This window comes from Cladophialophora immunda (genome assembly GCF_000835495.1).
Source record: "Cladophialophora immunda strain CBS 83496 unplaced genomic scaffold supercont1.5, whole genome shotgun sequence".
In the NCBI taxonomy this organism is placed as follows: domain Eukaryota; kingdom Fungi; phylum Ascomycota; class Eurotiomycetes; order Chaetothyriales; family Herpotrichiellaceae; genus Cladophialophora; species Cladophialophora immunda.
This window is the reverse complement of record NW_015622545.1, coordinates 844987-857555: the sequence shown is the minus strand read 5'-3', so window position 1 is coordinate 857555 and position 12569 is coordinate 844987. Positions and strand designations below refer to the sequence as shown.

The window sequence follows — 12569 nt, the reverse complement described above, 5'->3', positions numbered from 1 at the left end:
GCTCTCTTGCAGATGATGATCCTTCAGGTGACTGAAAGAAAGCATCCTCAATGGCCGGTTGTTTCAAGGAACCGCTGACCCGCCACGGGCAGTCCCGGTTTCCAACAAAGCCCTCTTTGAACGATGGCGCAGACGAGTCGAACTGGAAAGATGCACAAGGAGCCAGAAGCACAATCTCGGCTGATTTTCGAGTAAAGATATGTGTCCACGCCTTCCAGCGAAGAGGCATTTCGAAGAGCTTTGATGGAGTTCTGCCGGGAATCCTGCAGTGGTCTTGAGATCGTTCCCTGTGGTCGAGCCCTGTCCGTCGAATCGTGATACCTTCGCCTCTTAACTGGCGTAGAAGAAACAATATCCTCAAGGGCTTTCTCGCTCGCGAAAAGGCGGTGTTCGTGGCGTGGTCTGAGCGATTGCGGCGTCCTTGAGGACCAGCAGAGATCGAATAGTATGCCGTGGATTCCACGGAACAATACCCACGAGCCTTCCTGCCAGACTTGATATTGGCGATGCTGAGACCTTCGTCGCATTGCTTGCAAGAGATCTGTCGGCATGTGCAACTGGTGGTTGATGCCCTTGGCCAACTCTGGTACAACTCTCATGCATTCGCCTTGGTCTAGGGGTAGATAGCTCCACATCCTCGCCTGTTGCCAGTCTGCTTGACAGGAAACGTTCTATTGCAATCCACGATGTTGTTCTGATGGCATTTCCACATGAATCCGTGCGGAAAGCGGCACTTAGAGCCAGTTGTTCCCGACGCGTTTAGCGCCACTCTTGACCTTGCTACTTTCACCAGCGAGATCTCGCACAGTAGAAGAGATGGGAGCGTATCCTCTTGCCTCAGGTCAAGTATCCATCTTTTCAACAATTCCTCCTGTATACTTGACAATCTCTGCTGTGGCTCGTGGGATGACTCGGCCGATTGAGTGCTGTATGGTCGACGGACAAGGGTGGAATGGTGGACATCGTTCGCAGCTGCGACTGCGGTGGTGGACCAGTCAAAACGGGGAAGCATCCGATGCTGGAGCTGCGTCGAGGGTTCTGGATTGTCTTGAATTTCCTGGAATCTGGAAACGCAGGAGGGCATTGAGGCTCAGTCCTGTGTAGGCAGGAGACGGTTGTCGAGTCTGACACTGAAATGGGTGGATGTCCACGCTTCCCATTTTGCAACTCGCCCGAGGATTCAGAAAGGCTCAAAGATCAGACAAACGATTTGTTTCTCGAAGGGACTCCAAGCAATGCGGTTGAATGTCCAGTAGGTGATGAGCTGGGAAGATGCATGGAGATTGAGCCATTACTTTCCGAAGTGAACGAGAGCGGGAGGGGGGCTTGTTCCACCGATCATCTGTGTTTCGGGGACTTTTGCTGTCAAGCATCCAACGCAGCCATCGGCGACAGGGGCAAGGTGACGAAAAAGGAGATGCGGCGAGCCGAAAGGAGGGGCAAAAGGGTGGTTCTTGGGCTGGCTAGCCCTAGCTTCTTCGAAAACGTTAGATAAGCCGTTGATAGGTGGCTGATTGGAGAGGACGCGCTGGAATGGAGCCGGCCAGCTCTTTCAGGCTCGAGATAGAGGGGGCATTTCGTGTGGCCGTGGGGCTGGAAAGGGCGGGCGGGACGAGAAAAACATGGCTGACTGGGATACGTGATTGCAGAACAAGAGAGCAAGAGAGCAAGTGAGCGGGTTTGGAGAGTTGCAAGTGTGCAAAGTGTTCGCAATTTTGAAGATTCGCCAGTTTGGACATTTGCATGGGTGTATGCAAGTGTGCACAACGGCCCAAGGTCTCCTCCCCCCTCCTCCCCCCGGACAAAAGTTCAAGTGGAGTGGCCAAGCCACTGCCCACGGAATGCTGACAACGCCTCAAGTTGTTGTAAGGCAAGTGGTCGGCGAGTGCCCAACGTTTAAATCCTGGAGGTGCCGTCGAGCGCCGGCGAGTTGTCGGAAATCAACTCCCTCGACTTGGGCGTGGGCGTCAGCCGTGGGCGTGGGAGTCGGCGGGTTGTCGGCTTGGTTGCCGAATGGGCGTCGCTCGCTCTTTCATCGACAACGTTCTGCGAAGTAACACGAAGGGCCTCGGGCGGTATGGGGGTGTTGTGAGCGTCCGCTGGGGTACCATCGAGGAGTCGTCGTTATCGTCGTCGTCGTCAAGTAGTATGTACCGGTGGAGGACGCATTGGGACTTATGGAAAACCGTAGCAAGGCTGAACCGAGCCACGGCCTCCCAAAGTACTTCGCTCCGTCCTTATCCACGTCCCTCCCCATCCGCATCATGCATTGAACGCCGCATTCACTATAGAACTCCCATCTTGAGGCGGCAGATGTTATATAACTGTGTCTTCTGTCGATTGATGCTGCGGCGGCGGCGGTAGATGGAGTCGCCAGGTAGGTGCTTGAGTCTGTAGTCACCTTCCAGGTCAGCTGTCCCGTATTGCAACAGCAGGCGCCAGGAGTGTAAACAGCTCCGGCATGGCATCGATCAGGCTCTCTCGAACATGCCGTCGAAAGTGGCTAGCGCCGTCAATGGTCACACAGGAAGAAGACAATCCTCCGCAGCGCTTAAGTGGGAGGATAACCAGGGCAATAATATCGGAATTGGAGGGTCACACATGGCTGGCTCTTCGACGGCCAGGGTGGAGTCGGTGATGTCGTCTTCAGAAACCCAACGGTTTGCTGAGATATCTCCAGGAGTTAGCTAGGGTTGGCACCAGGGAGGAGAGTTCATACCATTACGGCTGGTTTCAAGACCGACACGAACATCAAGATCGAGATGGTATAGGCCTCGTCAATGGGGTGGATGTTGTTGATAGTGACGTATTTTGCTTGATGAGGCGAGCCCGCTGCCCGACGTCTGATCTGACGGCAATACTGACTGGCCTGGCATAGATCAGTCGCCTCTGTCGTCATTGGAGGGAGCAAGATCTGATCTAGCCAGCCTCGTCCGGTCTCGTTCGGTGTCCAGCCGTTTGTCGAGGTGGTGGTGTGTCGACGGTCTGGACGATGCTTGAATGGAAACCAGGATGCCTCAGGGTCAAGTATCCATCTCTTTCACAGTCCATTCTGTATGCCTCAAGGGCTTGTAAGTATCCATCAAGCATCTATCTCTTTCGCAGTTTTTTGTGTATATTTGCCCTAGGGTCAAGTATCCATCAAGTATCCATCTCTTTCACAGTTCGTTCTGTATATCTGAACAATCTCTACTGTGGTTCGTGGGACGACTGGCCGATTGAATGGTGGGCATCGTTTGCAGCTGTGGGGTACATCAGCAGAACGGACAGCCAAGGTCCTAAGAGAGAATGGAGACTCACGCGAGCTAGATAGCGTTTTCTCGTTGCTGTGCAGATGGCGTTCCTCGTAGTAGATATTACAAGTCGTCTTTCGAGGCTGAGGCTGGGACAGTCTCGAGCCAGATCTCGAGTCAGATGGTCTTCGTCAACGTAGTTCGGCAAGTCGCCTTTTGGGGCAGGATAATCTCGAGCCAGATGGTCTTCCTCGTTGCAGATGTTGCCTCGTTGTAGATGTTGCAAGTCATCGATGTTTCGAGGCTGAGGCAGGGCAATCTCGTTGTTCGGATAGTCCTGCGGGCATCATGTCAGACTTGGTTTGGCCACAGATGCAGAAGGGGTGTCGACAGGATGGCACTCACCGGGGCCAAGTGCTTGCTTAGCTCCTCAGACTTGCTGATTTTGGCTCTTGCAGGCACGACGACCACGAGCTGGCCACAAGTCACGAACACGATAGACCCTCCTCACCACAAGGCTGAGCTCACACTTGTCGATTGAGGTGCTCAACCGGACAGGGCAAAGCCGGAAGGGGGCAATTGATTCAAGACAGAGTGGAGATGTAGCTTCAAAGAGGGTCCAACACACGACAGACAGACACGGTCTCTGATGGTCGAGGATGGAGGTTATGGCGGGGGGGGGGGGGGGGCTGGTCAATGGGCAAGGAAGCGTAGGTAATGAAATTGATTGATGGATTGTCCTAGGAGGAACAAATGCCGCTGAACAGCTGTCTATCGTGCGGTGCCAAGCCCCTTAGCTGCGTGCCTTCCGTGGCAGTCGATGCTAGGAAGGAGAAGAAAGTGTGGAATGGTAGATCCGCAAGCTGGGCGGGTAATATGCACCCAGCGGATTAGATGCTCCCCTCCCAAATGACATGGCCGTCCCTGCTAGCTGTCTTTGCCAGCTGTTCCAGTGCCATAACAGCCTTCTCTCCGCCTGGTTGTGTACACCGAGGGCGCAGGGTCCCATTCCCGGCCCTGGACAAATGTCCCAGCCCTTGCGTCCAGCGCAGGCCACCCCCTGCGTCGACTCTCTATCGCCTCCTTACCTCCTTCAGGTATACCCAGGGTCCCATATTGCATTTATCAAAGCTGATTCGATACCCAGAATGCGTGCCTGACAGTAGCCGAGTCTATCCAAGGGTAGTTGTCGACCTTATGCAAAGCCAATGGGCTCGAGCCCGAGGCTCTCCAACCAGAAGCCCCCTCCCAATCATCCCTTCACTACGTACGAGTATCGAATCCCGTTCCAGATGCGTACGCAGGCCCCTACGGCTGCTGCTAAGAGTCTGACCACGACCTCTCCGTCTGCCTTTGCAATGCTCGTCGGTGTGAGGTGCCGGCCCGAGAATCTATAGTTCTCCTTCTACCGGACGGGCCCGCGGAGCTGGGAACCGGCATCACGCCCTCCTGGGCACATCTTCGAAACCCTACTAAGCACGATTTAGACATCCCCAAAGAGCCGCGAGCATCAGCACGATCGGGCGTGGATACATCCACGACTACATGCCCTTAAGCAGGGTCAGAAGGGAGCTCACGCCTCGGCCCACGGAATTCAATTCTGGCAAGCACATAAGTACGCCGTCACGTTGGCTACAAGATCAAAAACGAGATACAAGGTCCGTAAGACAGACGAGATGTAGATCCACAAGATGCTTCAACAAGGCAGTGAGGGGGTGCAACCTTTTCCCAAAAGCCAAAGAGTTGGTCGACCAAACACTCCAATACACTCGAGGGCAGTCCAGCGCAGACCAGAAGGCACAGGGAGAAGGCAGTCCAGGGCAGTCCAGGGAAGTCAGGACAGCCAGGGCAGGCAAGAAGGGCACTCCTGGAGTTTGAACCATGTCCCTGGCTCTCATTTCCGCTGATGCCGGGAAAGCGAATGGCGCCAACGAGGTTGGGACTTGTTGGGACAACAACCCAACACCGAGTTCTGCACCTTCCGGTTGAGAATCTGCGGAGACCCAGCGAATCCACCAGGGGTGGCGGGCAAGATGGAAGAGCGAGCGAGCGAGCGAGCGAGTGAGCGATCGATCAAGTGAACATGGTCAACAAGAGAAACAAAACACAGCACAGCACAGCACAGTTAGTGAGTGAGTGGGTGAGTGAGTCTGCGTCGAGAACAAAGTCCAAGTCGAAGAATGCCCTGCTGAGACTGCGCTGGGGCGATTGTGCTAGACTGCGGTGGACTGGCTGCGGTGGACTGCACCGCACATTAAGCGAGTGAGTGAATGGGTCTACTTCGAGAACAAAACAAAGTACAGTCAGCCAGTGAGCGAGTGAATGAGTGAGTGATTGGGTGCTGGGCGTCGAGAAAAAGTTTCAAGTCCAGGGTACCCTAGACGGGGCTTCGCATCCAGGATGACCTTGAAGCCCGTGATTGAGCATCATTCAAGTGTCGATTACAGCGAAGGGACTCCCATAGGGAGACAGACGGCTGTCTTTACTTACGGAGACACTACTAGAGCTGCGAACAAGGCTGTTATGTCAGAATACATGGCCAAGGATTACCAGGTACATGAGGCTGTTGGCACAGCCCACGATGCAAACATTCGATTCATGATCAACCACTACAAGTCCGGCGGCCAAATACCCAAGCCTGGCGAAGGGCCGTGTACATTCAGCATTGTCTTCTACTAGCCTTATTTGCATCCTATTTTCCGTCGCAATATCTGTCGCCATTTTACCATTCTATCCTCAATCTCGACGGAAAAACGTGAATATCACCATGTTGTTACCGCCAGCAGTCTCAGTATCGACCGGAATCTTTCCCCAACAACAGCTCAAGCAGATAAACTCCACCAATCCGACGATTTAACAAGGCATGTTGGATGCGTTGTTGAGATGCTTCCTGCTTCCAGCTTCCAGCCAACTACAAGCCAGGTCCGCAACACTGAATCCCAAATGCCTGCCCTCTATACTCGTACGTCGTTAACCTGATTCAAGTGTAGGCTCCAGGTAGGGCACCTGAGGTAGCGCCGGTCTCAGCAGTTTCCCAGCCAGAAGGCCTGCGTAGAATTGGGAGTCGGGTTGTCGTCCTGGCTAGCAGTACCAACGCCATTCGCGCCGTTTGCTTTCCTGGCATCAGATTGTCTAGCCACGGGTCCTCCACTTGACCCTGGGGCAGGAGGCATGGCTGGGGTGCAGCATTTTGCACGCCACCCCAAGCGGACTTTCGCCAGCCTCAGCCAGCACCAACGTCGGTTGTACCGTTTGTTTTCCCGCCCGGCATGCCTACAGCGAGAAAACGACCACCCACACCACAGCTCAACGCGGAATTCTTGGAAAGGCGGAAAATAAATGCTCCAAACCACCCAAAAGATGTGCCAATTGGCCCCTGAGTCCATCAACGCGTTATGGGAAGCCATGGGGCCGGCGTGGCCGAGTGCAGGCGCTGAATCCGGCAGCATCAAAGAGCAAGCCACGCACCTTGAGGAACAATCCGATACTAAGTTGGCGCCCGAAATCCAAGAGTTCTTCAACGAACAACTGAAAGAACAACGCGAAGTACAAATCAGGGACCATAAAGCGATCAAGGCTGCGCGCAATCAAGACCGCCAACGCTCCACTGCAGACTGCGACACCAAACGGAACCCGTCTGGCTTCATGGGCGCAAGCGGCAGTGGCAGCGACAGCAGGGCCACCACACCAAGCTGTCTTGTCAATTGGCGACTTGTCTGCGCTGACAGCCTACAAGGGGCGAGGAGTGATGGTCAATTTGACCACGGCCTAGCGCAACGTCTTCGTCAAGTTTCGCCGTCGCAACTCAAAGTCAAGATCAAGAACATTCTGCGGGAAACACACAAGGTTGAGGATATCCCACCAACTCAAGAGTGACGATATCAACGTCATAACACATTTACTGCACGAGGCGACCGAGCTACAGACTCATACGGCCTGAGGCTTGAGGACTGGGACCAAGGGCGGAGGTGATCCGGACGATATATGGCGCGATAGTGCACGGCATCCCCGCTGACACAATCAACATGAACGATCAAAGGGAGCGGATCCAAAGAACCATCAACAAACGGGAACTCTTCCATAATGATCGAATCATCGAAGTTCACGCAACCCGACATGGCCGCCGCGATTATATACGCTGGCTTCCTGTGGGAAGGGTTAATCCACCACTGTCAACTATACGACCGCTCGTGCAGAGTTAAGCAATGCCTCAGATGCTATGACTACGGCCACATCGGTACTCGAATTTAGTGCTCCCGAAAAGTGCGGCCACTGCGCAGGTGGACATGAATCACGGGGGGCTGTCCTGTCAGGAGCGGTCGATGATTCAAGCCTGAATGCGCGCTCTGCGGAGGAGACCATACAACGTGAAACGCTGCCCGCCCAGCATGACAAGAAAGAGATGGCAACGAGTGGAGAGGGCAGAGCAAGCACGGAAATCACTACTGGCGCCGACGCCACCTGGAAGAAAGCATCAGCAACGAATTCGCTCAACCAACCCGGGTCTACACCGCCCACGTCAAACTCGGACAACGCGAACGGACCGGCAGGGCTGAGCAAGGGCCCCAGCTGGTCTAGCAGTCAAACCCATCAGGGAGTCACGAGTTCTCAGGCGCTCGAGACGGCAGCAACAAAGCAATGCAGTGCAGCACCTCCCACCACGCACGTACGCATCCCTCACCCTCGAATCAACGGTGCCACCATAGCAAACAGTGAACCATATATCCGCTGTCTCTGCGACGGTGATTGGCAGAGCCTCCTGAAACCTAGGATTCTGCAGCTGACAACTCATACTCACGAATGTTACCACTGCCCAGGAGAATTCCATGGGCGTGCCGACGAACTCAGCTCCAGAACCTCGATTTGTATTGGGAAAGACACGAAATCGCCGTGGATCCAACGCCAGGATATCGACGATACCAGAGGAGCCAGCGGTATGCAGTGGTATCCATCACCGAGAGAAATGTCGCGCTTGGAAAGAGAGAGAAACAATGACGTACGATGGCCTGTCACCCCGCCACGGAGGGGATGCTGCTGTAAAGAATATGGAACGTATTTACGACGACTGGGCCTGTGAGAGACGCAGAATTGATCATCGCGAGCTTAGATGAGGCAAAATACCTATTACTGCAATTTACCGACCACGAAAAATAACCAGCCGAATCGCGCAAAATACATCAGGGGCACGGCGCTGATGGTGACAAATTGATCGGCGCGGACTGGCGCATGTTTGGTGTTGTGGGGTTTGTTTGATTGCATGATTCAAATCTTTCATTTTGAACGAAAAAGCATGGATACCCAAGGAGATCAGTCTGGCTTGGTCTCCTCTCATGTCTGGAATCGACTCAATGAGATCATTCCGGGCTTTGTTTGGAGCTGCTTGGGGCCCTTTGCCGGCGATTTGGATCCGGAGGAGCAGCCATTCTACTCCTTCAAGCGAAATGATCTTGGAATCAAGCAAATAAGCTGGATCCATGAAAACACCGGGATTGGAGCGCGTGAGGGGACTGGGAGAGGCGAGCGGCAAAGGTCGACTGGTCGTTCCTCGAGGCGATAGTCAGCGTCATCGCATATGACAGCAGGATTGCTAGGGAGCAGGAGAGGCTGGCGTGTGAACAATACGTGCAACCTCTTATGCAAGAGTCCCGTGTGTTACCTCGAGAGGCTATAAGGTGTGAAAGCTGCGCAGAAAAGGGACGCGCAAGAGGCCGAGTTCATTGTCCTTTTTGGCGTTGGGATCGACCTTGTCGGTGAGCTGCGAGGGGGAAAAAGCAGGTCGGACTTCAAGGATCGAGCAACGAGCGAGGTAGGTAAGTCTTTGCACCGTCCAAGATTGGCCATCAAGCTGCGAAAGCTCGCCGAACAAATTATTCCACGTTTGCCGTTCTTTTGATGGATATTCGGCACATTCCTGACATTTGTTGATGAACTGATTAGCATGATATCGTTGTGCACCGCTGGCCGCAGCATCGGCTGCGCAGCCAAACTCCACCTCGGCAACAATCAATGCGGTTCATCTACAGTTTTTCCTTCCTCCACAAACCGCATCGCGCGGTGACCTTCAGACTTTGCACACCCTCCAGAGTCGCATCACCAGACATAAAAACATGAAAGACAGTTTTTTAAGCCCCCGGAACGCCAAATGAGAATCCATTGGCACTCTGCTCGATCGTTAATATCTCCGTTTTGTGTTGACTCTCTACAGCAGCTGCTGCATCGCCACGCGCCATCGACTGGCGCAACAGAAAGTTGCGATTCCGCATTTGAGAGTGGATTACACAGTCAAAGGACAATTCCATATTCTTTACAGAGATAGCAGCAACAACATCGTGGCGGACTTGACGGCTTATGAGGTGATTCTGACGACTTATAGTGAGGCCCAGAAGAGCTACCCTCTGGCAGAGCAGCCCAAACATCTCGCGTCCGACGACAGAAAGAATGAGCGGTGGCAGAACTACTTCCTCAACAACGTCAGACCACTTGATCAAATCAAATTTCACCACACCGTCCTGGATGAAGCTCTGAACGGGGATATCTGCGTTCTCTATCTCCAGACACATCAACGCCTCCTCTCCCTCCAAAATGCAATGACCCGGAGGACGACGACAAGCCCAGATCCATCGTCCTGACAGAGATACATAGGGCTGAACCTCCGAGCTGGGACTCTCCGCGGGCCCTAGACGACCAGACCATACATCTCACTAGCACTCTAACAAAAGCAATCGATGGATCTACCCCTGGAACAAATCATTACCCGGTTTGGATCAGGATCCGTCGGTCCTCGCTGAACCTTCCCAGTGGGCGCCGACGATATTGCAAGGGACTGACTGGTCATTGGCCGGCACATAGATCTTGAGTCGCCAAGGTTGGCCGGTGGGAGTACTTCATCGACATATGTATAGGGCACAACAGCCATTCCACATCACACACACACACAAATCAAAAACAAAAATGGCAAAAAAACCTGATGATTCAGGGAAAAGCCCCAGGGGGGTTTTTATTAGATTTGAATCCCGGACCTTGCGGACCTTCTCCCCTCTCGACGCGGACCCCTCCTGCTCAACCTCCATCTCTTTCTTCCTCCTTGAGCGCTCAACCCCAATTTCTCCCTTGCACTTCTCTCACTGTGAGGCCTGATTGTTTGGTGTTAACAAAGCAGATTGCAGTCATCAATTCGAGGTGGTGGAAAAGCTGTTGTGATGCAGTCCTGATCCGACAATTGTTGAAGAGATTCCGTCGTTATAAAATATATTATAGTGACAACAAACAAGGCTGCCAAGGAGATGGTAGTTGACTGGGTCACATGAGGACCGGCAAGCTTACAAGACGGTACGCCATACAAAAGGAAGACTGATCAAGAAAACTCTACAACAGACCCACCGATCGAAGATTACAGAGACAGCATCGACGCCTTGGGGTATATGGATGCCGGAAAGGTCGACTATATCACTGTGCACGCCGAGGGTGCTCTGGACGAGCAGCTTGGCCATCTCGCCAACCAAGAAGATCATGAGACCAGCAATAGGATATTTTCCCCCAGCATTTCCGGCAGTCAATTACGGGGAAACTAGGAAAGGACGAATACTCCCAACCGAAAGCCCTGCTGGCTGATCGTCTTGTCAAATACCGTGGGCAAGGCCCTAGAAGCAGTCATGGGTACCCCATTGATGTATCTGGCAGAGAAGTTCAACCTTTTACCTGTCAACTGCATTGGAGGACGGAAGATGGCATCGGGCGAGTACGCCATGCATTCTCTTCTTGCCCACTACGGTACTTGGGATTGCATCCTTCCTGAACGACCGTACAACGGCGCTTGTTCTGCCAGAGTTTACCGGGCGAGCGACAGGTGTCTTTGCCGGTACACCGCAGGGATCTCCGCTGTTACCGATTCTATATCTCTTCTGCAACGCCGATCTCCTGGAAGTTTGCGCTAGTGAGCAAGTGGACATGATTGGCTATAGAGAAGATGTATCTCTCCTCGCCACCGGCGCCACCCCGGACCATATGTGCTCAAACTAGCACATCGAGAAGCGCAAAAGTGGGCTCGGAAACATGGATCAGTATTCGCAACATCTAAATACACGCTCATTCATTTCTCCAGAAACTCGTATGTCAACACAAGACACCTATTGCGTCTCCCGAACATTTACGGTCGCGCCAGTGGTCTTCGTGCAGATTTCAGGGCCTCCAGGCCGACGACACACTGACATGGAGGGATCATGTGCAACGGATTCAGCAGAAGGTGTCCTAACGGCTAACCTGCACTCTCCTGCCTGGCATGGTCCCACCTGGGGCGCTGATCTAATGGCTCTCCGGCCGTTACTACCAAGCGATGGTCCTGTCTCAGCTTCTGTACAGATGCTCGACCTGGTGCAAGGGCCGGGAGCGCCGACAGTCAGGACGCCCTCACAAAAGACAATCACGAATGGCACGGCTGCCCACCTCAGTTCAGAGACGGACGGCCCAGATCATCTCGGGAGCATTCCGAACGACTGCCGCCAACGCAGCGGAATCTCGTTGCATGCATGGGCTTACAGGGCCCGTCCCGCAAAAAGAATTTGGAAAAAAGGGACGACGGCGGTCCATGGAGGTAATTATGCTGTACGATTTCGGATCCCAGAATGGCGGGTCAAGGCAGAACAGGAGAGGAACGTTGGCGCTAGGCTGAATGATCTGGGGCTGCGGACGAGTCTTCTGTCGAGTAGCCACAGACGGAACAGACACACTTACGGGCGACCAACTCGGTAAGCACGGGTGCATGCAGTAGGTGGCATGGTCAGGCTAGAACCGACGACGACGGCGACAGCGGCCATGGTGTGGATGCAAGGATGAACGAATAGCAGCACAGGTCAAAAGCTGGAGTCATTGGAAAGTGGCAGTGCAGTCAGAGCAGTCAGTCCCAGGCAGCGCAGTCTAGCACAGTACAGCGTAGTGTCTTGTTTTGTTTTATTTTGTTCTGTTTTGTCTCCAACCTAGACCTGCTCACTCGCTCGCTTGCTCGCCTTTGTGATGATGGATGATGGAGAATTATCTGCGCAACAAACGGCAAACGAATCTGGTCGTGGTTTTGTCCATAGTTGTATTGGCTGGCATAGTATTTGTTTTCTTGACGTCGTCCATCATCAAACGCTCCTCCGCAACGGTGATTCATCGAGCCCACATAATTGGCACCATACTGAGGATATTGTTGATTGTATGCGCTCGAGTAGCCGTACCCGGGATATCCATGGCGGATACCGAGCGGGAAAGCAAGCGGTGCAATCGACGCTGGTGCTGGCTGGGAAACTGCAGAGACTGACAAGAGTCCGTTTGAGATGGAGATTGAGGAAGGATGGT

General features: G+C 53.5%; 1 protein-coding gene across 1 annotated transcript; it reads left to right on the top strand.

Annotated features, from left to right (window-relative positions):
- Positions 1–7452: 7452 nt before the first annotated feature.
- Positions 7453–8310, top strand: PV07_08641 (uncharacterized protein; the record flags this gene model as incomplete). Its single annotated transcript, XM_016395835.1, has 1 exon — positions 7453–8310. The coding sequence occupies one exon, from the start codon at positions 7453–7455 to the stop codon at positions 8308–8310; it is 858 nt and encodes a 285-aa protein (XP_016245691.1).
- Between the last annotated feature and the right edge of the window lie 4259 nt (positions 8311–12569).